This window comes from Oxyura jamaicensis, chromosome 17 (genome assembly GCF_011077185.1).
Source record: "Oxyura jamaicensis isolate SHBP4307 breed ruddy duck chromosome 17, BPBGC_Ojam_1.0, whole genome shotgun sequence".
Taxonomy (NCBI): Eukaryota; Metazoa; Chordata; class Aves; order Anseriformes; family Anatidae; genus Oxyura; species Oxyura jamaicensis.
The window spans coordinates 6615277-6641681 of NC_048909.1; the positions used below are offsets into that span (position 1 = coordinate 6615277).

Sequence of the window (26405 nt, forward strand, 5' to 3'; positions counted from 1 at the left end):
GAAACACTGATTTATAAAACAACTTGGTTTTCTAATGAAAATGAAACGACTCTTCTGCTTCTTTTGTAAAAAGGTAAGAATAATGAGCGCAGTATGCCCGTATTTTTTGTTGTAACTCAATTAATACAACACGGTGTTGAAAACCAGTGGTAAATCCAGCCTGCCGTATAAAGGAAATATAATTGCCTGGTATTACGAGCTTTGAAGTAAAAGAACTTCATTTAAATACTTAAGGGCTTTGAAAGATTCAAGTGCAGCAGGAATAATATGATTTTACCACTATGCTGGGAATTATTTCATTCTTTCTTGTGGGAAAAAAAAAAATGTATTTCACATTGAAGTTTTATTGCTGATTCCTCTTCGGTTGTCAGTGTTTTCATAGCAAGTCACTGGAAGCCAAAGCTTAGTGAAAGCTGCTGCTTTTCTCTGCATCTCCAGAGCTCCACCGTGTCTAGACATGGTACAGCCATGGCCTCAACCTTCTGGCTGTCCCGGTCCTCGTTAGTTTACCTGTGAATGGTTTAGCTGCACGTGGTCCTGTGGAAGCGTGTTCTTTTCCCAAAGTACACAACTGTTTTAGTTTTTTTTTTCAACTTCTCCCTCCTCAACCAAAATCCTACTGGCAGGGTGACGATGTGCTGAGAAGCATCCTCTCCCTCCCTGTCTCTGCTTCATCTCCCTCTGCTCGAGCCGTAAATGTGCTGCCCTAAAGGCATTCCTCTCTCGAATTAGCATGCCGTCGGAGTGCCTGACCTAGAATGAGACCCCCAGTCAGTCAAACGCAGAGCCCTTCAGGACTCTGTAAAAATTTATTATAAACCACTATTCATTTTTAAATACCTCTTGTAACTGGAGAAAGGGTCACCCCATCATTTCCTTCTGGAGCTGTCCTGCTGAAGGAGGCTGTTACCACCACTCCCCTCCGTTATTGTACAGAACTGACCATCTCTGCGGCGCCATGACCCGAAGCATTCAGCTGTCAAGGGATGTCTTGATTCCTGCTTGTGAAAAAGTTATTTCCATTCCCCGTGAAGGCTGGTATCAGGGAAGGAGGTTAGGAGTATCAGAATCTAAATGAACAAGGAGCCTGGGGATTGAGGTGGGTTTGCGGAGATGTCGTATTAATTCAGAGGGTCGGCTGTTCTGAAGGCAGCAACAGCGCAGGGACCAAAGAAAAGGCCTCTTTGTATTTATCTTCTTCTCAGGATGAAGTTTAGACAAGTCTCCAGATGCTAGGGTGGGAATCTGGACATAAAGAGTTGGCGTTTGGATGTTGCTGTGTAAATCAGAAGCCTACAGGGAAGGTAGTTTGGCAGCCAAGCCCTATATTGGCCACCTCAAAAATGAGTGTATGTAGGATCTGGGACCACGTTCATTCAAGCCTAGGCTTCAGCATTGCTGTGCTTGCTTTGCTCCTGCTCTGGAGCTGGCTTTCTTTATGGAACCTGCACCTTTTTGGTGGTGGTTTGATCCTGGAAGCAAACAGATTGTCCTGCCTGTTGAAGCGCAGCTCAGCAGACTCTTTTCTTTCCCTTGCAGACCCTCTGGACCACGAGCCTGCCATTTCTCCCTTGCTCCCACGGAAGGAGAGGGTGGCTCTGGAGAGCAGCTTGAATGAAGACGAGAGGCTGCTTCCGAAAGACAAGAAGCCCAACCTCTTCAGTGCCCTTATCAAGAAGAAGAAGAAGACTGCCCCTACCCCTCCGAAGCGGAGCAGTTCCTTCAGAGAGATGGACGGCCACTCGGACCGCAGGGCGGGTGGGGAGGAGGAGGGCAGGGATGCCGGCAACGGGGCTTTCACTGCGCCGCCCGCAGATGCGGGTGACCCCTCCAAATTTCAGAGCCCGAGCAACGGGGCTGGTGTCACCAACGGGGTTGTCACCGGGAACTCTGGATTTTTATCTCCCCACTTACGGAAGAAGTCCAGCACGATGAGCATCAGTCGGGGGGTGGCTGGCGAGGAGGAGAGTAGTTCCAACTCCAGCAAGCGTTTCTTAAGGTCCTGCTCAGCCTCCTGCGTGCCCCATGGAGCCAAGGACACCGAGTGGAAATCCGTGACTCTGCCTCGGGATCTGCAGTCCACGGGACGCCAGTTTGATTCCTCCACGTTTGGGGGACACAAAAGCGAAAAGCCAGCACTGCCTCGGAAGCGGGCAAACGAGGCCAAGACTGACATCGCTGTCAGGGGGACAGTGACCCCTCCTCCACGGCTGCTTAAGAAGAACGAAGAGACCACTGACGACGTGTTCAAAGACGCAGAGTCGAGTCCTGGCTCCAGCCCTCCGACTCTGACGCCGAAACTCGGCCGTAGGCAGCCTGCTGCCCCTCCTTCCTCCAGCGTGCTGCACAAGGACGATGGAGTCAAATCCAGTGCCTTAGGTACCACTGTGACAATGGACCAAGGTTCTGCTGCCAAACCCAGCTCTGCTGGGTTTGTGGGTGCTAACAAGGCTTCTGAGGAGCCCCGGCTGAGGAGGCTCAAGCAGACCTCGGAGTCGGCAGGGAAGGACAAAGGGAAGTTATCGAAGCTGAAACCGGCCCCTCCGCTTCCGCTCTCTTCGTCCTCCGTTGGCAAGCCTGGAAAAGTGTCTCACAGTCCCAGCCACGAAGCAGCAGCAGATGCGGTGTCGGGTCCGAAATCCAAACAGTTGACTCAGGTTGCAGATGCTGCGAGCAGCGACTCTGTCAAGCCAAACCAGCCCGGGGAAGGCGTGAAGAAGCTGGGGATCCCCTCCGTACCAAAGCCACAGTCCTCCACAAAGCTGCTGATGAGCACGGCAACCCCAGCTGCCTCTTCCTCATCTGTGCCCTCCGCCCCAGGCGGGGAGCAGCCATCATCTACAGCCTTTATTCCTCTCATATCCACCAGGGTCTCTCTGCGGAAGACCCGGCAGCCCCCAGAGAGGATCGCCAGTGGCACCATCACGAAAGGGGTGGTGCTGGAAAGCACGGAGGCTCTCCGGCTCGCCATTAGCAAGAACTCAGAACAAATGGCGAGCCACAGCACTGTCTTGGAGGCCGGCAAGAACCTCTACACCTTCTGCGTGAGCTACGTGGACTCCATTCAGCAGATGAGGAACAAATTTGCCTTCCGGGAGGCCATCAATAAGCTGGAGAACAACCTACGGGAGCTTCAGATCTGCCCAGCGACGGCTGGCAGCGGTCCTGCAGCCACCCAGGACTTTAGCAAACTTCTCAGTTCGGTGAAAGAAATCAGTGACATTGTTCAGAGGTAGCAGAAGCCAGGTCTAAAAAAAATAAAAAAAGAATAAATCACAGTGGGCCAAAGTCAACTGTTGAGAGAGTAACAGCATGTGTGGACTGACAAAGGACTGGGGTGTTCAGGATAGGGCTGTGCAAAAGCCACAGGCTGTCGGTGGACGCCCCAGCTCCAAAGAGCAGGGCTGTGCTCAAGAGGCACTTTCCACCCTCTTAGCCCAGTTTCCCTGCGTTTCATTTACTCGTAATCATCTTATCTGTGGAGTTCCTGCCTTGTGGACTACAAGTCTAAGTGCTGATGTCACACCATGCCTTTTTATTAATATTTTATTGCTCTGGACAGACTGCTAAGACTGACGCCAGACTGATGGACGCTGAGATGCCATCCTCCTCAGGAGGACTTCCTACTGCCTTTTCATGCCCCCCCCCTCTGCCCCGCTGTGCAGAAGGACGGGTGTTTGAATAGCAATATAACCAGTGCGTTTCTCGGGAGAGTTGCAGCGCGTGCCCCCGAAGCCAACATCTACCTGGCATTAATGCAACACACCTGGAGCTTGGGCGAGGAGGGGGGGGGGAAGTCCTTAATGTCACTTTTTTAAATGGTAGAATGCTCCAAGTGATGTTTACCCAGTTTCCTCCTGCGATTCCACCTGCTGCCCTGTGTATCTGTGTTTTCAGCATTTTCTTAACGTTTTGGAGCCCAGGTGAGTTGCTTGGGCGCAAACCGTTGCAGACAGCCCCCGCTCACGTAGCGGCACGGGACCTGTCTGCATTCCCCCCGGCAGCGCTAAAACGGACTGGAGGAGGTCCAAAGAAGGACGTTGCTGTTGCACTCCCGTTACACCTAACGTTACCCCGGGGTGGAGGGTTGCAGGGCAGGCCTGGGAGCAGTAGGCTGGTGCTGAGCAAGGCTTCGCTGCGTCCGTGACGGGAGGGGATAGCTTAGGGCGAGTTCAAAGACACCGCTGTGCCTCCAGCAGTTGCTTCAGCTGAGCTTGCGCATCGCGGATGGGCAAGAACTGCTGCTTCTCTCGGTGAAATTCCAGCCTTTTGTTATGCTGTGAGCGGAGATGGGACCTGGCTTCTGCGCTCCTGGACACACCGGTGCTTTGCGGGGCCGCGGTGCTGCCCTTGCCAGGCCAGCGCCGGGTCCCCTTGAAGAGCTCAGCTGCCGGTGCTTAGGGGTTGAAACCATCGCTACCTTCGTGCTTCGATCCACCCAGCGTCCTACAAGGAGCTGTGAAGACTGCGGCCACCTCTCTCTGGGGAGGTCTCCCGAGGAAGCTGCCAGCAGGACTCCTGGGCTTCCTTCCCAAGGTCCTGAAACCTTCCCGACTAATGCAACGCGACTGGGAACTAACTGTGACTCGTGACAGTAGTGAAAGAACAAGGTTTAGGGCTATTAACAGTGCAATTTAACTCTTAACAGTTCCAAACAAGAGAAAGAAAAAGGCATTTTCTGTGTCCTGTCCCCCTGTAACTCTTGTGGCCCCTCTTGTGTATCTCAAACACTAACTGCCTTCCATTGTATTTTATTCCGTTCTCTCTGGAACCGTTCGTTTTGTATATGATTTCCTGTAGGTCACTCGTGTGTTCACGCCACTTCTCGCCCTCACAGCCAGCCAAGACTTAACACGTGACAAATGTTTAAAAGAAACTACACACTTCTGCCACAGGCTGCCTTTAAAACGTAAGGAAAAGAAAAAAACAAACAAACTTGGACTGTCTCTTTCCTGGAGGTACTGTTTTTACTTTGATAACATATTGTGCCACTATATTATACATTTGTATCTCGTTATTACACACTTTTGTAGACTTGTCTTTTTTACAGTGTGTAAATAGCTCTGTCCTTACCTCTGTGACACTCCGGGGCGTCGTTTCCCCTTTAACTCGGTCCGGTGCAGACGGTTTCTGCACGCGGCTTCCAGTCCTGCCTCCTCTCTTTCCTCTCTCTTTCATTTTTTTTGGATTTATTTTTTATTCCAGTCTCTCTCGCGTAGTATATTTAAAAATAAATCAATGTTGAGGAAAACCCGCGTCTGTCTGGTAACAAATATTTCCAAACCCAGCTACCTCTGCTGAGAACCCCCCCCACCCGACAAGAGGCGTCCCCGGTGGAAGCGGCTCGCCGGGGCCGCTGGGCACAGCGGCTGCTGAGAGCAGGCAGCAGCGCCTTTCCACAGGCTTTGGTCTAGCTCTGAAAAGCCAGGAGAGAAAAAAAAAGATGCACGGAATAAACGCTGCCATCCCCTGCTCTGAGGCAAACACTTTGCTGTTGTCTTCGGTTGGGTGTAAATCATAGATTTGCTTTTCAACACCTCGTTAATTGCTCGCATTCTGTAATTCTGCTGCTGTTGTTGGGTTTTCTCTTTATTTTTTTCCCCTTCTCTGCTGTGAAATGCCCCCTGAGTTTCCCTCCTCCTGCCGTCCGGGTGAGCAGGGGGTGAGGCAGAGGGGCGCAGGGAGCCCGGGGAGCTTCCCCCTCCTCCTGGGCGCCGCCGCCGCGCCATATGGCCGCGGTGCTCACTTCGCAGGTTCTGTCTGAAATCTGGGAGCCGTGCTGCTTCCAAACGGTCTTTGCTGCCTGCCTTCAGACCACCAGCAAGTGTCAGAGGAGGGATCGGGTCTGGGTGCCGAGCTGTGCTTGGATCGAGGCCCTCCGGCTGGCTACCTGGAGGTGCTCCCGAACAAAAGGGGATGGGAAGGAAACGAGGGCAGCGAGTGGTGTGCCCGAGGTCCTGCCGGGTTGCTCGGTGATGTTTTGGGGTTATAAACCCTGCCTGCCCCATTTCTAACCCCCTCAACAACCCCCGGGTGAACTCTGTCAGCCCTGGCACAGGGGATGCCGGCAGACGGGAACGTGGGGGCTCCTCAGGCTCGTCTGTGTCGGGCAGCTTCCAGGTTAGCTGGAAAAGATGACGAGGAGCAGGAGGATGCTGTTGGCAGGTGCCAATTAGTCAACGGCCTGCACTTGGCAAGGCTCAAACTTCTCCAGCCAGGTGGTGGTGGCTGATAAATACATCCTCAAAGGTGCAAGGGCTTCCTGGCTGGTTTCTGACGGTGACCCACGGCAAAAATCAGCGCCCAGGCTGCTCCTCGTGTGCGTCTCTGCCGTAAAGACTGGAACGTGGCAGATTTGGGGCTGGGGGGAGATGGAGACGAGACCTGTCCCTGAACGCAACCGTCCTGGTGATCCCGTCCCTGCTCGCTGGGGAGCGGTGTGGGATGGCGGAGGTCAGGGGACCGGGCTGGGGAAAGCCCTGGGATGCGCGGGGCTGGGAGGGAAGGAGCAGGATTCAAGGCTAAATTTAGCTGCATACAGTAGGAGTTGATTTAACAGATCGATGCATTTAACAGTTTGATTGCTCCAATTTTCAAGGCTATTGAGCTTGAAAGTGAGAGTGCTCTGGGGGAAAAATAGCTGTGTTTGTGTTTTTGTTTTGCTTTTTGTGTCTTTGAAATTACAATGTTCGCTCTTTTAAGTTTTCCTTTAATGCCATCCTGCTTTTCTTCGACAAGCTGCTTGTCATAAGATGTAAAACGTGGTCAGTGTTCTGTGCTCAGCTCTTCTTCCCAGCAGCTAAAGACCGGCTGCCGGGGCAGGGCTGCTGCAGGACAAGTGGCACTCGGGGGCACGGGGCTCTGCCCACCCGGGGGGGGGTCTGGGGTCAGCTGAGAGCCTCTCCTTGGCTGACGTTAATCCCCCCACGATGAAGGGAGAGGAAAACGTGCCTCATCTCCGCGTCACGGCTGCGGAGAGGATCGTGCCATCAGGTGTGAGCAGGCTGCTGCCGAGCTGGGGGCCGATCCCGGTGCTGCTGGGCTGCTCGTGGGGGGCGAGGCGGTCCCGGCACAGCCCTGGTACCTCAACAGGACGCTCCGGGTGCTCCCGGCGGAGCCCTGCGAGTCCTTTCACCGCTTATGGCGGTGGGGATTGCTGCTGGGTGTTTTTTTCTTGACGCAGCCCCCCTGTTGAAGGCTGTGTGTTAGTGCTGGAACCGACACGGGTCCTGTCCGCGCTCCCGGAGCTGCGGCGCTCAGTGACCCAGTTATGACGCATTCGCACCCGTTACGGGTCCCCTGCACGCAATTAAATCGGGCTCTTTTTCTGCAGAGCCTCCGTTGGGTTCTTGTGATTTGCTCCAGGCGGAGGAGAGGCGAGGGGAGGCCCCGAGCAGCTGCCGGGATGGAGCCCACGGGTGGAGATGGGGCTGGGGTGCCAGCAGGGCTGCGCCCGGCCCAGGGGAGGGTACCGGGGAGCTTCACGGGGGGGCTCAGCACCTGCTCCCAGCACTTTTCCGTTCATTTTTACCCTCCCCACCCGGTAAAAGTGCTGGCGTTTACTTTTCACTAAGTTACAGGCAGGGTTTTTGTGCCTCGGTCAGAGCCGTGCCGTGCCCCGCCTGCTTTCCTCGTGCTGCTCCGAGCCCCTTCCCCGCGGCACCCAGCGCTGCTGGGCCCCCAAACCTCCCCTGCCCCCCCCTCCCTCCCCCAGCGCAGGGTAAAATTGATCAGTGCGTATTTATTGACCATTTGTACACTCCAAAGAAAGGGGGGGGGGGGGGGGGGGAAAGAAAGGTTGCCATAGAAACATTGATAGGGCTCCCCACCAACTGATACAGCTCCCCATCTGCAGGGGGGGGTCCAGGAGGAGCCGAGGAGGGCCCGGAGATGTTGGGGTCGGGGATCAGGCTGGGCTCAGCACCCCCCCGTGCCAAACCCCAGCACCCAACCGCGGCGTCCTCCACGTCCCCGCAAGCCTGGAGTCCTGCCCGCTCTGCTCTGCACCCCCGCAGCCCCCGGGGCAGCCTGTCTCACTGTCCATCCATCCATCCGTCCTCCGGTGCCTGCCTGACCCACAGGCAGCATCCTCCTGCCGTGGGCAGCTCAGCCTGCTCCAGCCTTTGGCTCCAGCCCCGTCCTGCTGCGAGAGCAGCTCGTGCCGGCCCCGCGGCGCGGTGCTAAGTGCCGTCTGCCTGATGGATATTACAATGCGCCTCTCGGAGACTGATTTTTTTATTTTTTTTCCCCTCCTCCAGCCAAGTCCTGACACAGTCTTTGATTCTGAGGGTGCAATTTAGGTGCAAATAATTGCCCTGCTACTTTTTCGTGCCTGCAATGGAATATTAGCAGTCGTCAGGCGCCTAGCTTGCCCTCGCTGCCTGCAAGCCAGGTAGTTGGGCTGCTGATTGCGAATGTCTCTGCCTGCGGCGGCAGGCACAAGAGCAAGCGGCGCTGTTGGCGTTGGCAGAGCTAAATCTGCCAAAAAAAAAAAGAGGAGGAGAAGGCAGGCGCTGAGGAGCCGGGCTTGTTCTTCACGGCCGTGGGTGTGCGAGCTTTTTGGGGAGCTCTGTCCCCAGCCATACCTTTGGCGGGGGGGGGGGGACCGGAGCACCAGGGGTGGGTGCTTCAGCCTCCCCGCACCCGGGGGCTTCTGCAGCTGCTCGGCTGGGCAGGGGTGGCCGTGGGAAGGAAGGAGCCCAGTTTTTGGGGGAGGTGTTGGGGTGCCGGGATGAGGACGCCGCAGGTCGGTCATCGCCATCGCACCCGCTGGGGATGGGTCTCTGCGTCAGCTCGGGGCTGGCGATGCAGGGGCAGAAGTGCCTGCTCCCGTGGGGATTGCTGAGGATAAGATTTTCCCGAGCCCCGCTGCTTTGTCCTGGTTCGCACGCAGGAGCTGACTCTCCTAAGTGGCGTCTTGACACTAAGCAGAATTTGCTGCCCGAGGGACTGCTCGTCAACCGGGAGGAGGGCAGCGGCTCGGCGGGGAGCTGGAGCCCTGCTCCTCACCCGCAGCCGTGCTGGGGACACGCGCTCCCGGCAGCCCCCCCGGGACTGAGCCCACATCCCTACCCCCCTGCCATCCTCCAGCCCCTTCCACCCGGCCCCGCTGTCCCCAGCCCGGCACTGGCCGTGTCCCTGGGGAGGGGACGTGGGGCACCCTCCTCTTCCTCCGCTGGGGCTGGGGGAGCCGGGGCAGGGCCGCAAGCGGAACAGACGTGGTGCCCCCCCCGTTTCCCCACGGGAACCCCAACAGCAGCCCCTCCACGGCGTCCTTTGGTCTGAGCAAACCCAGGCAGGAGCGGAGGGGACGCGGCACACCTCCCGGGGTGCCCTGCAGGAGGTGGGGGGCGGCCAGGCCCTGGCCCTCACCTCCCGAAGCGGAAGGTGAAGCCGCCTTTCTTCCTGCTGTAGCCGCTGAGCTCCTCGGCCAGGTTCCCCAGCGTGCCCCCGCGCTTCTCGCCCCCGGCCGGCAGCGGTGCGGGACCCTCCTGCCTGCCCGGCCGCCCCCGCGGGGCCCCGCGCTGCGTGCCGTAGCCCTGCAGCTCCCGGGCGATGCTGAGCAGGGTGCTCAGCTCCTCGCTGCGCCTCCGCTTCGGCTTTGCCCACCAGCAGGGACCAGGGTCCTCGGCCACCGCGTCCTGGCAGCTGGGCTTGAGCGCGGGTCCCTCCGCGGGGTGCCGGGGCTCCTGCTGCTCGCCGCGAGGGAAGCAGGTCCCCAGGGTCAGCAGGAAGAGGCAGGACAGCGAGTAGGGTGCTCTCATCTGGGGGAAGCACAGCGAGGGGGGGGACACGGTGAATAACACAGCATCCTCGGGTCTTGGAGCCACAGCAGGGCTGCGTACGGTCGGCACACGCTTCCCACCCCGCTGCGGGTGAGTATTGCCTGCCCTCGTGCCGATACGGAGCAGCCACCCCAAAATCTGCTGCAGCACCTGCCAGAAAACCCCGCCGGCTCCTCCAATCCTGCCGGAGGGGTGCTGGGGGGGCCGCTCTGCACCCCCATCTCCTCCCAACCCTCTCCCCTTGATGGCAGCGGCCCCGTGCTCCCAAATTCCAGCCCCAGCTGGGGGCAGAGCGGGGCTATTAGCGGGGCCGGCTGATGGCAGCCGCCTGCTCCTCTTAGAGGCACGGCGGGGAGGACTTAAGTGCATTCACCTGAGCAGCCCTCGGCTTCCAAACGCGCCGCTCCCACCCGCGGCGCCCCGGTAATGCGCACGCAGGGGAAGGTGCTCGCCGTCCCTCTGCTTCATGGGGCCGGGGGCACCCCGCAGGCGGCACGGGGGTGACCTTGAGCACCGGCAGGGCTCCTCTGCCTCCCCTTCCTCCTGCTGCCAAACCTCAGAGAGGGGAAGTGGCCTTTTTATTTTTTATGTTTTCTTTCTTTTTTTCTTTTTTTGCAGGTGATGTTGCCTTAAAAGTCACCGCCGGTGATGGGGGCTGGGGTGCCTGCTCCATAAAATGTGGGGCTGCTGTGGGTGCTTTGCTCTCTTGCAGCAGCCCCGTCTGAACCCAACCCCAGCTCCCCAACCCCACCCCACTTCGCTTCGGGGTGCTCCACTGCCTCATCTGCACCTTGCCACCGTCTGGGGCTCTCCTAGCATGAAGCCAAACCACTCCAGGAAGCCAGCGTGGGGTGCACCAACCCCGATCCCGTCCCCAGACCCTCCTGGGGCTGCGTGCGGACCCCTCACCCAGAGCCCTGGCTGCTCCCCGTGCCATGCGGCCACGGGCCACTCACCTTCTGCCTCGGGCGATGCCCAGCTCCTGGCCCCGCTCTGCGCCACCCCAGCACCTGCCCAGACTGAGCCGGCCAGCCCGCTCCTCTCCCCATTAAATACCCACGGGCGCTAATTGCCGCGTGCCCTCGCATACCAGAGCCCGGGAGGCTGGCGGGAACATGGTTGCAGAGGCGGCCGGGGGCACGGGGGGGACGCTGATTAACGCGCCGCCTTCGTTCGCTGCCTCCTTTGGGGGGGGAGGCTGAGCGGGAGCGGGGCTCTCCGTTGGCTTTGAGCCAGCGGCGGTGATGCTGGTGGGCAGCAGGGGCTGGTTGGGGACATGGGTGTCCCCCACCCCTGGGGCTGTGCGTGCCCACCTGTGGCTGTTGCAGGTCCCGGACATGTGTGCAGACCCCAAGGCGTGTGTAGGCAGCGGTGGAGGCTCCCAAACCTGCTCAGGATCTGGCCCCAGGTGGGAACACGCCCAAGCGCCCTCCTTGGCCCCGGTGCCAGGACGTGGTCCCAGCACCGTGGTGCCATCGTCCCCACCAGGGCTGGGACAGAAGGTGAGGGCTGGATTCCTCCCCCGATGAACCACAGCAGCTCAGCATCATCTCCCCCTGGGCTCAGCAGTGGGCTTGGGGTCCCTGTGGGGTTTCAAGGGGCCGCCGGGATGGTGACACCAGTCCCTTTGGGGAGCTGGGACCCACCTGATGTCCCCTCAGGGCCGTGGCCCCGCACCACAAGGTGGGCACAGCCGCGTGGAGGCGGGCACGCAGGGTAACGATGAGTTCCTTTTATTAAGGAGTTCAGAAAGTCCACACGGACGGCGCTGGACACCACTCACACACGATGGAGACTTCACGGCACGGCAGAACAACACGACCCGACGGGGAGGTAGGTGGCAAGGCTCCGGCCCCGCGAGCCACCCGCGCTGCCCCTTCCCGTCCCCAGCACGAGGCCGTGGCCGTGCCGTCCCCGCTGCCCCCTCGGCCACCCCTTCCTGCCCCACGGCGGGGAGGTGGCACCGCAGGAGCCTTTGTCCCGTGCGTGTTCCCGGTGTTAATCCTGGGAAATCCGGCACCTCGGGTCGTGCGATTCAAACCAAACTCGCTGGGAGTCCTGGGTGCGATGGGCAGTGACACGGGGAAGTGCTACCGACACGCTGCGCACACGACGCCCCCTCCCCAGCCCCCAGAAGCTCCCCACGGCGGGGACACCGAGCACGGGCTCCGGGTCCTTCTCCCCAGAGGCAAACGCTATAAAACTGGCTACGTCTAATCCACGGAAATAAATGAGCTAAAAGCAAAGGTGGGGCACGGCCGCCTTGCTGCGCCCTTCCCGGGGATGCCGGGAGCCCCCTGGGAGATGCTGGGGGGGGCTCCTGCCCCTGTGCTGGGTGAGGAAAGCCACCGTGGATCTCCCCAAATCGCCTCGGTTCAGGCACCCAGCCCGGCTGGCTGCCCGGGTCGGGATGGAGCTGGGCTGGTGGCGGCTGCCTGCGCTCGGAGCTCGTCCCCATCGAGTGGGGAAATGTCCCTGGCCAAGGGCAGAGCTGGGGGGGGTCCTGAGCGCATCGCTTGTCCCCCGGCGGGGCAGGGGGATGGAGAATCGCCTGGTGGGTGAGAGGGCTCGTCCAGCACCGCCTCATGGGAGAAGGCTTAAAAAAAGGAGCACACAGGGAAGTGCCAAGCTGCCAGGAGGACGAGGCTGTGATCTCGCGGTGCCTCCAGTCCCAGAGCAGCGGGGGCAGTGGGGGCTGTCCTCCCCTCCTCGGGGTGCTCCGGCTGCGCTCCGCGGGGCAGGGTCCGGTGCAGGGGCTCCTCTCCTTGTGGCTGCTGGAAATATCACAAAGGGTGCAGGGGTCCCGGCTTCCCTTCCCCTCTCTGCTCCCGCACAGGCTTTGTTGGGGGCTTTTTTTGGGCGGAAGCCCCCCTGGAGTCCTTGCCAGAGCCCGTCCTTCTCCCCATCACCGCCCGTGCCCAGGGGGTCGGGGTTGCTGCACCCCTCGGTGGGCCGGCGGCGCGGGGCAGAGCCTGGCTGCGGCCGCAGCCCCGTTATCAGGGCCCTGCAGACGCTAAGCCCCACTCAGGGCTGCTTTCCACAAAACCTTAATGGGATTTGAAGAAACGAAAGGCTTTGAATATCGGCAGGTGCAGAGCTGGAGCGCGGCTCATCGGGGATGGAAATGAATGCGGGGCCCCAGGCTGGGGGCTCGCAGGGGGGGGCGTGTGCTGGCCGAAGCGGGGGGGATTTGGGCAAGGTCGCAGCTTTTGGGTGGTGAAAATCCGGCATGAGTCTGAGTGGGTCTTGTTGGCAGGGAGGGGCTGCATGGGGCAGGTGCTGGGAGGCGAGCCTTCCTCTCTTCCTCCTCCTCCTCCTGCTCTCCGTTTCCCCGACGCCACCAAAACGGCTCCGTGCCGTGCTCGGCTGCAGGCGTCCGGCCCTGCAGCACCGTGCCCGTGTGTTCGGGGTGGCCGTCAGTGGGGTCAGGCCACCAGCCCAGGCCACCAGCCCCAGCCCGGTGGGGACAGCGAGGTTTGGATGTGCCCTCCCCAACTGTAAGGGCAGGGGATGGGGAGAGGGGAGCATTTATGGGGCAGAGGAGGAGCCGTGGTGATGCGAGCACAGGGGCTCCAGCCCCGCAGAGCCCTCCCCATCCCCAGTAGCACTGCGGGGGCTCTGTGAGCCCCCCCAAAGTGGCCACCAGCCCCTTGCCTACTGCTCATAGATGTCCGTGCCCACAATGGGGACGAGCAGACGGGACCAGCCTGGCACAACTGCACGGCTCAGCCCCCCCCCCCCCCAGCACCGCTCCCCAAATCCCCGCTGCACCGCAAGCGGCTCGGGGAGGGGGCACCCGTCTCGGCAGGGAGTGGGGGGCACGGGATCGACACAGACACCTGGGGAACAAGCTGCCACCCGTGGGGGAAGATGCTCCCGAGGGACCCCATGGGGAGGAGGGCAGCCTGGGGCGCACTGGGAGGATGGGGAGACGGGGACGTGGGGCACTGGGGAAGGGCAGGGGCTGGGGGGGGAGCTCGTGCCATCCACTAATTCTCCTCCCGGACAGGCCGGATCTTCATCTCGGTGAACTTGAGGGAGTACTGCCAGCCCGTCCAGGAGGACCACTCGATGCCGTCGGCGTAGGAGCTGTGGTGGCCCTTGAGGTACTGCCCGTTGAGGTTGGAGGTGTGGCAGTTGCGGTACCACCAGGCGCCGTGGTAGAAGGACGCGCAGTTGTTCTCCGAGTGGTCGTTGTCCAGGTCCTTGGTGGTGAACTTCATCCCGTTGTGCTTCAGGAAGGAGTCTCCTGCCACAGGGTAAAGGAGCCGTGAAGGGCTCTTCCCAACCCTCTCCCTGGAGGACCCCTTGTCCCTGGGGGTCCCACGCACCCCCGTGGGGCTCCCCAGTGCCGTACGGGGCACTCAGGCTCACCAGCTGTGCCGATACCCAACGGCAGCTGCTCTCCTGCTTCCAGCCCCCTGCGGATGCAGTCCCAGCGAGGGTATTTTGGTGCCCTGGGGCATGTTCCCAACACCCTACCTGCTGTCCCCGAGTAGTCAGCGATGGAGACGGGGTACCCGTCCTCCTCGGGGTCGACGGAGAAGAGCCCCACGCCAAAGCTGCCGTAGTGCGCGAAGGCGGTGCCGTTGTCGAAGTCCTCCAGGTCGATGCGGAGCTCGTAGGTGCCCTGCACGGTCAGCGCGTGGATCCGCTTCAGCCCTGCCGCGGGGGGGGGGATGGGGTGAGCAGGGGGTGTTTCCAGGGGGTCCCCCAGGAAAGGGGCACAAGGTGGGATGCAGCAGCTCACCCCCCAGCCCCTGCTCTGTTTGCCAAACAGCCCCACCGCTTCCCTGCCTGCTGCTGCCCCTTCGCAGCCACCCCATGTGTCGTGTCCCCCCTCCCCATGGCCAGGCAGCATCTGGGGGGTTGGGTTCAGCCCTGTGCGAAGCAAACCCGGCCCCCGAGGGGCTGCCACCCACGCACCTAACCAGTGCTCCCCCGTCAGCTTGCCGAAGCCGTCCCGGTACGCTTCCCAGCCACGGAAGAAGTTCACCGAGCCGTCCTCCCGCCGCTGGAACACCTGGGGAGACACGGGGGGGGTCAGACACGGGGTGCTCTGAGCCCAAGCTGCTCCCGGCTGTGCTGCTCCTTGTCCCGGTGCCTCATTAGGCCCAGGTACAAATGAAATCCTTCCCAAACGAAACCCTTCGGGCTCGGTTATTCCATGGGGATGCCGGAGCAAGCAGCTCCCAGGCGATGCCGGGTTTTTACCCCCCGGGGACAGGAGGGTCACTTCAAACAGGACTTAACTCGATGTCCCACCTGGGACGTGGAGCAGAGCTCGTGCCTCAGCTCTCCGTGCTGCCCAGATCCCGGCCAGCTCGGGGCTCAGCCTGTTCTTTCACCCCTTCTCCTCCCCTGTCTGCTCATCAGTGTTTCACGCCCTGTGCGTTTCATCCCCTTTTATCATTATTTTGAGTTTGATTTATTGACAGCAATCCAGAAAACGCTGCTCCGTGTCCGACCATTTGGACGTAATTAAGCCTCCAGCTCCAGATTAATTGCATTAAACTTGGCCGCCCCAGCCTGCCTGCAGGGGAATCGAAGCCGGCGGGACAGCCCCGCAGCGCTGCGCTCCCCGGGGGGCTCGGGGGGCTTGGGGGAGCTGCCCGGGGCTGAGCACCCGAGCACCCAAGCACCCAGGCTGTCCCTGCAAGCAGAAGCAGTGCCACCTCTCCAGGGTGCTCCTGTCCTTCTGTGGCACGCTGCCATGGCACACGTGGGGTCTTACCCCCCTGAAACGGCCACCACGTGTCCCGGAGCTGCTCTCCGTGGGGACGGACCCCCAGCTCCTGCCCCCCGTGCAGTTTTGGGGCTGGGCGCTGATAGAGACGCCTTGTGCAGGCGCAGCGCCATCCTCGGCACGGCGCTGATCCTGCTGTACTTACCTTCTAGAATTAGAGCCTTAATTTTTATCCCCGCGTTGAGCACTTGAGAAGCCGTGGCTAAGCCCGCTAAAGGGGCTTTCTGGGCGCTTGGCAGGCGAGGGGGTGGTGCGGCTGGCTGGGGGCCCCGAGCTGATTTACCCCAGCTGAGGCTGGCTCCGAGGGCTGCCGCGCGGGGAAGGCAGCGGAGGCGATGCCGATGCTCCCGTTTAATCGGCTTTGACCCGAGGTTGTAAATAGGCCAATTGCCCGAGTGGTGCTCAGGAAGGCGTGCGGGACACGGCTTCATTAGCTGAGCCTCGGCACGCTGCGGTGATTACCGAGGCGCCTGCAGCTTAGGGCTGGCAAAGGGCTCTCCTGGCGCCAGAGTGGCCCTCGGTGCCCCACGGTCCCCAAAATTGGCTCCGAGAGGCTCCAAACCACCTTGCACCCCGTGCTCGGAGGGTGCCAGATCTCCTGCATATCCTTCTGGGTCTCCTGCGCCCTCCTCTTCACCTCTTGTCCCTCGTGCTGCACCCCTGGTGCGCCCACCAGGCAGGGACGCGATGGCTTTTGGTGAGCAGCTCGGGGTGCTGCCGTGAGCCTCCCGCAGGGGGATGCTGTGGGGGGGACGTGGGGACAGCACTGGGCCGGGGGCTGCCGGTGAGAAATGGGCTGGGGGAGCAGCATCGCTGCGCTCACGGCGTGGACGCCCTGCTCTTTTCCTCCCCATAAAATATGCATCAGTCCCCTCTTAAGCAAAAAGGATTTCCTTCCCCGCTTTAAAGCCTAGGCTGAAATATTCATCGCCCCGGCTCGCTGCCTCCTCCGGTCGCTGGGAGCTCACCGGAGCGAGGCAGACCCCAGGACGGCACGGGCCCAGAAAAGTGAGTAAAAGACAGAAAAAAAGGAGCACCTCTGCCTGCAGCCAGGCTGGGAAGTATCAGTGCTGCAGCCCCGGCGCTGCTGCGAGGTTCGGTCAGCCCGTGGGCATCTCTGCAATAAAACCCAGCACCAAGCACAGGGCACGGATGCTCCCCCTCGCTGGGGGACAGAGACCTGGCCACGCACTGCAGCTGGTGGCAGAGGTGTCCCCAAGGCTGGTGGCACACCCAAACCGTGTCTTCCCCTCCCACGTATCCATGTTCATGCTGCCCTGCTCACAGCAGGTATCCCCCCCCCCCCCCCGTGCTGCCAGCTCCCTTTCCTGCCAGGATCCACTTTTCAGCTATGCAAAATACACAGGAAACGGCCCCAAACTGCTTCCATCGCTCGCACAGCGCCGGGGAAGGTAAGGAGTGGAAAAAGCATCCCACGTCCCCTGGGTGCCCAGCCCCGGGCTGGATGTGGCCGTCACGTTGTGCCGCGGGGAGCAGAGCCGTGGCGCCGGGAGCTGCACAGAGCTGTCCTGGGGACGGGGAGCGAGCGGGGACCCTCGGGGTGAGGGGACGTGGTGGTGACCCCGTGGGGACGGGGAGATGCCGGTGGGTGACCCCGGCCGGGTTTCTCTCCCGGCAGGACATCGGCACGGCTCTGCCCCTGCCCCGTCTCCGCAGGCTCCGAGCCTCCCTTGCAGCCTTGGGCTTAGCTCAGCAGCTCCCAAGTCCAAATTGATTCAGCTGCTTCCACCCACCCACCCACATGCAAATAAGCCCAAATGTCAGGAGTAATCGCTTTGGAGGAGGAGGGGAGGGAAATTTCCCAGGCTCTGCACCACGGCACCCAGCCGGGGCTTACCTGGAGCCCCCGTGGGTGCGTGCCCATGGACCCTGCCACGTCCCCAGCCCCAGGGGAGATGGGTGGGATGTGGGTGGGATGCCCCCCGAGCCCTGGGGGTACATCTGGGAGCCTGCACTGCAGAAAAACCCAGAGAAAGGGAGGCAAACCAGGCTGGTGCCGTGCCTCGCGGCAAGGAGCCAGGGCGAGCGCCCCAGTCCCTACAGCACCAGGACTTTGGCTTCGTTGTCCCCAGCTGAGGCCAGGGTGCGTGGTGCTGCCTGGGGTAAAATCATTCACTTTGCACCCTCCCCAGCCCAGCTGGAGCCCTCCCAGCTGCAGCAGCTTTAAATAAACCTCTGAGTGGCTGGCTAATCACCTTGGGCTGCTCTTCAGGCAGCTCCTGAGCGCGTGGCTGGGGGAGGCTGCGTGTGGGGGTTTGCCAGGACCCCCCGCACTTTGGGGAAGGAGCGGGTCCCGCTTTTCCTTCTGTGAGCCCCCAGGACCCAGGGTCCCTGTGCTGTGCCTCGATTTCCCCGCTGGAGCTGCCGCTACGGACCCGGCTGCACACGACAGGTTGCTGCTGCCCGGGGTGGGCTCTGGGCAGAGCGAGGCCGAAGGCTCATCGGCCCCCTGAGGGCAGGGGGGCTAAGCTCCCTCCTGGCACCGCTCAAAGCTGCTTAGGGGAAGCAGATCGTGGGGATTTATTTCCTAGAGCGCCCAGCTGGAGGGGCGCGGGGCGGCTCGGCTCAGGCAGCGTGTCCTTGGGGGGAGGCTGCCTGCCCCCTGGGGTCAGCACCCTGGGGTCCCTGCGGGGTGGCACCCCGACACCCCTGGCAGTGCCCCCCTGGGTGGGGGCACCCAAGGGAACCTGGCTGAGGAGGGTCCGCGGGTCGGGGGGGTGTGATTGCGTCCCCCTGCCCGCTCGGTGCCGCATTACTGCGATTTCGGGGCTGTCGTGGCGTTGCAGTAAAGCGAAGTGGACAAGGCGAGTTAATCAGTGGTGCAGGCGCCCCGGGGTGCCCCTTTGTCAGCCGAGGCAAAACGAGCTGGGGCTGGGGGCGTCCCGGGCTCCAGAGGGGGCATGGAGGGCACGAAGCTGTCCTCTGAGCTTCCGAAAAATGGGGCAGAAAACCCCGGTTGCCCCCGATGTCCTTTGGGCAGGGGCTGGGGGCTGTTGGCTGTGACAGAGGGCAGACCAGGCATTTGTGGCTCCCAAGAGCACTTCTCCTGATCCCCTCCGGCCTCATCTGGGGCAGCCTGCTTTTGGGGTGCTGCCCGAGCACCCCGCTCGGGTTTGGTGGCTCCCTGCTACCTGGTTTGCCTTCGCTGCCATGTTTTGCCCCGCTCCCGTGCGCCGCATCCAACACAAGGCAGCGCAGAGCCCGGCCCGAGCTCACACCACCCAGCAGGACACGGGGACGGGGCGAGCACAGCCACTTGCCCCGTTACATCCCATCCCGGGACCAGCCCTGCTGGGAAGGATGGGCTCCATCACCAAGCTCCATCACCAAGCTCCAAGCCCCAGCAGCGCCTCCTGAGCCGGTGCCAGGTCCCGGTGCGCAGCCAAGCCCCGTCCCCATGTCCCCACGACGCGTCCCGGTGCCGAGAGCGACGTCCCCAGCCCACAGCCCCCTTGTCCCCACGTGGGGACGTCGCCCCGCTCACCGTCCAGCCGCCCCCGTCTGTCGTCATGTCGCAGTAGACCTGGAAGCCCGAGGGGTCGTGCGTGGGGAAGATGGAGTAAATCCCATCCTCTTGCTGTCCGCTCGCGTAGATGTCAAAGCAGTCTCGGGGCCGGGAGCCTGGAGCGGGGCACGGGGATGGGGTGGGAAAGAGGGAGGCTGGTTAATTAATGAGCTAATTTCATGGCTTGCCATTTCTTCCAGGCTCTCGACCCTGCTGCCAGCTGTCATTGCCTCGCTCTTTCCATCCTCTCAGGCAAGCAGTGCTGGGGGGGGACACAGCCACCATGGGGCAGGGACCGTCCCCAGGACCCCTGTGATGCCCAGGGCTGGCGGGTCCCAGCTGGGGAGGACGGAGCCGGAGGCAGCCGCAGGCACAGCACAGCACGTGCTGCCGGCCCCGGGGCATCTCAGCCTCATCCCAACCCACGGCTTGAATGCCATGGATGGAGAAGGGTCACTCCTGCATGTCCGTGGGGAACAGGCAGAGGTCAAGTGGCTTTGGGGCTGACTTCACAGGCTGGATAGCTGGTGAGAAACCCATCCTGGGCACGTCTCCCTCCTGCCCAGGTCCCCCCTCCGCACTCAGAGCCCTTCAGGCTGGGTTCCCCATCTCGGGTTTGTTTCTCCCTCCCGTTTTCCCAGGTAGGGACATGCCGAGGGCCGCCCAGTGGCAGCACCCTCTCCCCAGGCAGGATGAGGACCCCGTCTCACCGTTGGAGCAGCCGCGGGGCCGCGCTCCCCGGGCCGGGGCTCGCTGCAGGTCGGCCTTGAGCCGGGGCCGGGCGCCGCCGCGCTCCTTCTGCAGCGTGTCGAGCACGTCGCTGACGGAGCTCACCAGCCGAGCCATGTTGGTCTGGCTCTCCGAGAGCAGCTGCGGGCGAGGGGGGACACGGGAGGGTGACAAAGGGTGATTAAATGTGATTTAGGCCCCTTCTGCCCCCCAGCAAAATGGCTCCTCCGTCCCCATGCAGCGAGGATGCTCTGCATGGGGATGTTCCCCGAACACCTGCAGGCAGCAACGCCACCAGGCAGGGTGTCAGGTGGGGACACAAGAGGCACAGCAGACCCCAAGCAGCCCCTTGGGATCCTGGGGTCTGGGATCAGACAGCGCTGATCACCTCTGGGCTGGAGAAACCCCCGGCCCCTGGTGCATCGGTGCTGCCGCCCCGCGGGCGGGCACAAGGAGCATCCCTGGGTGACCTGGGGGAGCCGGGGGTGGCAGCGGGAGCCGTGTCCCGAGCCAGCCACCGGCTCTGCCTTCCCCCGAGGTGACCCGGCGGGGAGAGGCAAGGCGAGGTGAGGGCAGGCGGGAGCAGGGCGGCGGAGCTGAGCCCAGCGGCACGAAGCGAGCGGCTGCAGGAGGTGACAGGGACGGGCACCCGGCCGTGAGCAGGACCTGCAGCATCCTGGCAGCTCTGCCCTACCCAGGTAAGGTTTTGGTGCCATCCAGGGGGGTTGGGGACTGTGAATCGGGCAGGGCAGAGGGGTGGTTGGTGTGCAGGGCTGGTTACTGCGTGAGCAGGGAGGGGAAAACTCCCCACTGCCCGCTCGGCTACGCCCAGAGGTGCTGAGCTACACCTGGAGCGGGGAGCTGGGCACGGAGACCCTGAAAGGCTGCAGACATTGCCGCTGCATCAACCCCCAGCTCCTCTCCGCTGGAGCTGCTCCCTCTACACAGGGCAGGGTCCGTGCCCTACAAGCGTGGGGACGTCCAGGTCCCCAGGCAGCGCCGCGGGGCAGCACCCACCTGGATGAGCCTGCCCTGCTCGCCCTGCAGGGCGCTGAGCTCCTGCCCCATGGCGCTGTGCCCCTTCTTGAGGCCGTCGCAGTCGGCGCGCAGCTGGGCGGCGTGCGTCAGCAGCTTGGCCACCTCGTCAGCCACGGTGACCAGCAGGGCCTTCTGCTGCCCCTTGGTGGCCTTGGCCTCGGCGTCGTGGTCAGAGAGGGCGCGCAGCAGGGAGCTCTGCAGCCCCTCCAGGCGCCCAAAGCTGCCCGCCTGGTCGGGGCAGTTGGGGTCGATGAAGATGTTGATGCGGGAGCTGTCGGCCTTCTCGATGGTGACCAGCGCGTTGGCTTCCTCGGGGTTGGTGCTGATGACGGGGGGCGGCTCGGTGCCGGGCGTGTGGTAGTGGTTCATGAAGAGGATGGCCCCCGTCACCGTCACCGCCAGGAGGACGGCCACCGAGAGCAGCACGGTGCACAGGATGTACCCGCAGCTCATCCTCTGGGGACACACAGACAGATGCCGTCGGGACCCATCCGGACGGACCTCAGGACCCAGCACCCCGCTGCCCCTCTGCCACGAGGTGGGTTCAGACCCTCAGGGGACAGGAGCTGGGCTCAGCCCCGGGGTTTGCGGAGCGCTTTTGGCCCCGTGGGGGGCTCTGCCTTCGTGCCCCGTTTTTGGGCAGGCAGTCCCAGCTGGGCACCGGTCTCCCTGGGGGCAGAACTGGGATGAGTCCCCCCAGAAGACCCCCAGGAGAATGGGGTGGCTGGCACCTAGGGGACACCAGAGAAGCCAGGCCATGGGCTTTTCCTGCGGGGTGACGTTCTGCAGGTGGCTTGCATCCATGGGTTGGACCCACACCTCTGCGATGGGTCTGGCATCAAGAGAGGTGACGTTGTGCAACAGAGGGGGGGGACACGGGGACCCCAGGGAGCCCTGTGGCTCTGCCAGGGCTGGAGGGGGCACGGGCAAGATCAGTGAGCAAAGCTGCTAAAGCCGCCTGGGAGCCGGAGGTATGAAATAATAAAGAGAGCGAATGGTGCCGCGGCCGCGTGCTGCCGCTCGCATGTTTTATTTAACAGGTGATGCTCAGCCAGAACAGCCCCAGCTCCAGGGAGGTGCGTGCGGGCTCCCGGCTGCCCTGGGCATGCACAAATATGGGGAGAAACCGGGAAAAAACATGTCCTGTGTGTCCCGGAGCAGGGACCTGGGGAAAGCAAGGGGGTGAGAGGTAAGCACGGGACGTCCCCAGCTGGAGCCACGCTGAGCAGCGCGGGGACCTGCTCCGAGCAGGGATCTCCCTGCTCCAGGGAGCCCCATGTTCCCATCCCCTTTGCACCGTCCCTGTCCCCAGAGAGGAGCAGAGCAGCTCCCAAAGCCCTCGGCTCACGGCGAGAGCCTCTTTTTGCACAGCACCGAGGGCGTGAGCTGCCACCCTCCCTGTCAGCTCCCGTCCCCCGGCTGCCTCCCCCCTTCCCATTCCACCTGCGGGACAGAGGCTGTGATTTTCCCCTGACCCCAGCCGCAGCTGTCACAAGGAATTGCAGAGCTGCCAGCAAGCCGCCTATTCGCAGAGACAAAGACTACTTTCGCCAGGAATGAGAGGAAAATTGCTGCATCTGCAAAGATTTCCCAGGCCCTGTCCCCTCCCATGCACATCTATCTGGAGTGACACCTTCCTTCAAGCACCCTTCACTCACGCTCCTGCAACCATTTGCATTAAGGTGACCCCAGCTGTGGCGGATGGGGAGGGCCCTGGGGGGGCCACAGCTGCCCCCCAGCCCCAGGGGATGCTCTGGGTTTGTTCCCCGGAGCACGGGGTGAGGCTGGAGATGGGAACGGTGCTGGGCTGCGTGGGAGCACCTTAAGGAGGCAGCCCCAAAGCTTGCTGTGGGTGTTAGGTAGAAATGTCACGGCATTAAGGGGCGCTTTCGGCAAGCTGGGGGGTGGGGACAGGGTCTGGGGGGCTCATCCTTGGAGCCCTTTTGCCCACGGGATGGGGCAGTGGGAGATGGAAGCAGGAGGTGCCCGTTGCCGGCAGCCCCATGGGGACAGCTGGGACCCGTCCCCTCTGAGCACAGAAGCAAAAGGATGGGTGCTGAGTGGAGGCACTCGTTGGGATATTGGGGACCTGCGGGACGAGCAGTGACAGTGCCACCACGGCTGTCCCACCCCCAGCTCTGCGCCCTCCTGTCCTGCACGTGGCTGCTCCCAACCCCGCGTCCCCCCCTCGCTGATGTCCTGCTGGGGCAGGCTGCGACCCCCGAGGGACCCGGCTGGCAGCGAAGGGCTTCAGTCAAGGGAGCCACGCGGGTGATGCGCTGCTTCCCACGGCCACAAATCCCATGTGGGCTCCCACGCCACGAGCCTGCGGGTCTGCCCAGGAGCTGCACCCTGCTCTTCTCCAGCCTTCGAGTCCCGGCACCGTGGGGCAGCGGGGGGGGGGACGGACACAACCCCTTTGCAAAGCAGCCCCGCTGCTCGCAGCCACGCCGAGCGGTGACAGCTTTACAGGTCCCCCAGCATTTCGCTGGCAGGTTGTGTTACCTGGCAACCTGCGGTGGGGAGAGGAAGGGAAACTCATCCGGCGGCACCAGGAGCGCTCCCCGCTGGGTGGGGGTCCCCCGAGCCCCCCCGCTCGGCAGCACCACGGCAGCGAGCCTGGCTCCCAGCACGGGGCCCTGCAAATGAGTCCCTCAGGGCTCCGAGGGATTCTGCTGTCCACTGTAGGGCTTTGAGCTCGTGGATCTTCTTGCTGAGGCTTTTGGACAGCCGTAGGACATCCCTCTGCTGGACGCTCTGCTTGTGGGCGTCCCCCTTGCCATCAGGCTGGAGCTCCTGACGTCCCCACATCACTTCTTCCTGAGGAGCGAGTGGAGCTGCTTCACCTGCAAACCTGCTCCGGGTGCTGGGGTGCGAGGCTCGGTGGTGCCGGTCCCTGCTGCGCTCCCTGTGGGTGCCCGATCCCCCCGGGAAATCGGGCACGGGCCTTGCAGCGACACAGAGCCGTGGAGGAGAGCGAGGGCTGGCAGATGGATGGAGTGGTGGCGGTGCCCTGGGTGCCCAGGGTGGCCTCGTGTACAGATCCCTGCAGCCGGTGGCCTCCGAGCTGGTGTCTGATGGCAGTGGTACTGGGAGCAGTCAGAGCAGAGCCGCTGCTTCCCTCCTGAGCCAAGGCCAAGCCCAGTTTGCCACGTGCAGAGGAGCAGCTGGATGCACTCGGAGCACGGAGAAGGCAGCCCCACGGAGCTGGTATGGAGGATCCTGCTCCTTTTTGTCCCTCTGAAGGGCTCGGAGCACCCTGGAGAGCCAGCATGGATGGGGAGCAAAAGCTCCTGCACCCCAAGCCCTGGTTTGGTGTCTCCACCTGTGACCACCGTGCCCTCGGGGTGGTCCCAGCAGCAGCAGTGCCCATCACCAGCCCAGCCAGCGGCCACACTGGGTGCATCAGCTCCAGCACAAGCAGCTGAAGCAGAGCTGCAGGGAAGGAAGGACAGGAGCTGCCTTGTCCCCGGGCAGCCGACGTGGAGACAGAGCCAAGGATGGAGAGCGATGCTGGGTCAGGCTGAGCCTTGCCGTGGGGCTGCTCTTCGAGGAGGAGGCGCCCTTTGCTCCAGCCAGCCGCTGCTCTTTGCTGCGGGGTCACCAGGCAGGGCCACGGGGAGAGCTCTGGGACGGGGGCAGCGACTGCTGGGGGCTCTCCCCGTGAGCTGTGCCCCAGCCGGGTACGATCCAGGTCCCCAGAGGTTCTTCTCAGCACGGTTTGCATCAGCCAGCCCCTGCTGCTGGGGCAATCTGCAGCCCAGCCACCCCACGCTGCCAGGTCCATCTGGCCCCAGAGGAGCTCCAGGACAGCAGGGGCCGGTCCATCCCCACCCAAAGGCACGGCTTGCTGCTCAAGCAGCTCCTTGTGCATCCCAGCTGCTTGTCCTGCTCTTCCCCTGCCCCTCCATGCAGGAGCAGCCTTGCTCCAGCCCCTCTCCTCCTCCCCTCTTTGCACAGAGCTGCTCCCCGTGGGGCACGGGGCTGTGCAGGAGATGCGTCCCAGCACCCTGCTGCTCCCTGCCCGTCCCAGCACCCTGCTCTGCTTCTCCCAGACCCGAATCCTGCTACCTGCTCTCCTCCATACTCCCAGCCTGCTGCTGCTGCTCCTACAGCACGGCGCGGGGAGAGGAGCAGGCTGCCGAGTGAGCTGCCTGGCTGCGGGTGAGTGCGCGGGGATGGCTCTGCTGGAGCCTCCAGGAGCTGGGAGCAAACTCTGCCTCCTCTGCAAAGCCCAAACAGCTCCAGGCTGTGCCGTCCAGCCCCATGCGAGGCCAGACCCATTGAAGGGAGAGGGCAAAAAGCCAGTGATGGACATGGGGACGAGCGTGCCACCGCTGTGCCTGCTCCCCGCAGACCCTCTCCGGGCAGTGGGGTGCGGAGGGAAGCCAGGCGATAGAAGCTGCCTCCCTGCTCCCAGCAACATCCCTCGATTCTCGGGCTGGGGCAGGACCATCTCCCTCATTTCCCCCGGCCCGCTGCAGCCCCACTCACCCACGCACCTCGTGCCCTCGCCTCCAGCCCTGCCAGGCGCGGGGTGCGAGGCGGCCACGTGCCCCGGTTGTGCTTCCCTGCCTGCCCCACAGCTTCGGGCTCGGCTGGGGGAACCGACACACGCGGGGCTGCTGGTGCCAGCAGCCACGGGCACCCACGCATCACCCACGCTCTGCTCTGCGCCCCCCCCGCCTGTCCCCCAAAACTTGACCGCCTTCTGGCTCTGGTAGGAGAGGGGCAGTTTGGGGGGGGGCGAGGAAATAAAGGCAGGCGGCTGGCTCTGGCTGCAGCACGGAGCCAGGACGCCAAATCCCCTCCAGGAGGTGATTTCGGAGGTGATTTAAGCGGCGTTGTGTGACAGCCCCGGAGCGCTGGGATGCGCCCCCGGCTGCAAATAAAGCACCGCGGGGGGGTTGCACGGGAGGCAGCGAGCCCGGCGCCTCCCTTCGGGCTCTCCCCGGGATGAGGATGCTCATCTCAAGGAAGGGGGGACGGGGGTGGGGGGAGCCTCTCCCCGAGCGGGGCTGCCCAGGGCGAGAAGTTGGGGAGGGGGCCCCCCCCGTTCCGCCTCCCCTGCCGGGTGCCGTCCCGCCGCCCCCGGCTCGCCCCGTACCTGCGCTTTCTCCTGCTGCCCGTCCTCAAGTTGCGAGGCTCCTCCCATGGTTTTCCAGCGCTCGTTCCCCATCGCGCCGCAACTTCGGGCCAAGTCCCCGAGCCCCCTCCCCGGGCGCAGCCCCGCAGCCGCCGCCGCCGCCGCTCAGCCGGCAGCGGGAGGACGGGAGGAGGAGGAGGAGGAGGAGGAGGACGGGAGGAAGAAGAGGGAGGAGGCCACGGGCACGGACGCGGGGGTGGGTCTTCCCTCCCGGCAGCCCCGCCCGCCCCGTTCTCTCCCCCCCCCTCCGGCCGTGGGCAGGGGGCAAAGGGACCAGCGGTGCCCCCCCACCCGCCAGCCCTGCCCTGGGGGGAAGGTCTCCTCTGTGTCCCCCCCCCACCCCACTCTACCCGCTCCGGAGTCACTCCGGATTCAAGCCGCCCCCCCACCCGCGGGTGCAGCCCCGCTGCTGCCGGCACAGCTGGAGGGGACGCA

The 26405-nt window shown here is 62.9% G+C and overlaps 3 protein-coding genes across 5 annotated transcripts in view; 1 reads left to right on the forward strand and 2 right to left on the reverse strand.

Moving 5' to 3' along the window:
* Positions 1-4927, forward strand: part of ABL1 (ABL proto-oncogene 1, non-receptor tyrosine kinase) — a 71601-nt gene extending 66674 nt beyond the window's left edge. For all 3 annotated transcript variants that reach the window (XM_035341407.1, XM_035341408.1, XM_035341409.1), the window contains one exon: positions 1540-4927. In XM_035341407.1, the coding sequence (XP_035197298.1) occupies positions 1540-3236 (1697 nt within the window). In that variant the 3' untranslated portion in view covers positions 3237-4927. The remainder of the gene's footprint in view (positions 1-1539) is intronic.
* A 4358-nt stretch (positions 4928-9285) lies between these two features.
* QRFP (pyroglutamylated RFamide peptide) lies at positions 9286-10771 on the reverse strand. The gene is made up of 2 exons (XM_035341829.1): positions 10742-10771; positions 9286-9764 (listed from the first exon to the last, which is right to left on the reverse strand). Exon 2 carries the CDS (start codon positions 9762-9764, stop codon positions 9369-9371), a length of 396 nt encoding a protein of 131 aa, XP_035197720.1. The 5' UTR covers positions 10742-10771; the 3' UTR covers positions 9286-9368.
* Positions 10772-11782: 1011 nt separating this feature from the next.
* On the reverse strand, positions 11783-26161 carry FIBCD1 (fibrinogen C domain containing 1). The gene is made up of 7 exons (XM_035341828.1): positions 25932-26161; positions 20804-21280; positions 19768-19927; positions 19037-19173; positions 14712-14808; positions 14268-14447; positions 11783-14034 (listed from the first exon to the last, which is right to left on the reverse strand). Exons 1-7 carry the CDS (start codon positions 26001-26003, stop codon positions 13775-13777), a joined length of 1383 nt encoding a protein of 460 aa, XP_035197719.1. The 5' UTR covers positions 26004-26161; the 3' UTR covers positions 11783-13774.
* Positions 26162-26405: the final 244 nt, after the last annotated feature.

Coding starts and splice junctions, on each gene's coding strand:
- QRFP (XM_035341829.1), bottom strand. CDS start 9,764: ATGAGAGCACCCTACTCGCTGTCCTGCCTCTTCCTGCTGACCCTGGGG.
- FIBCD1 (XM_035341828.1), bottom strand. CDS start 26,003: ATGGGGAACGAGCGCTGGAAAACCATGGGAGGAGCCTCGCAACTTGAG. Junction 19,928..20,803: donor AGCAGGGCAGGCTCATCCAG/GTGGGTGCTGCC, acceptor CCTCGCCCGCAG/CTGCTCTCGGAGAGCCAGAC. Junction 14,809..19,036: donor CAGACGGGGGCGGCTGGACG/GTGAGCGGGGCG, acceptor GTGTCTCCCCAG/GTGTTCCAGCGGCGGGAGGA.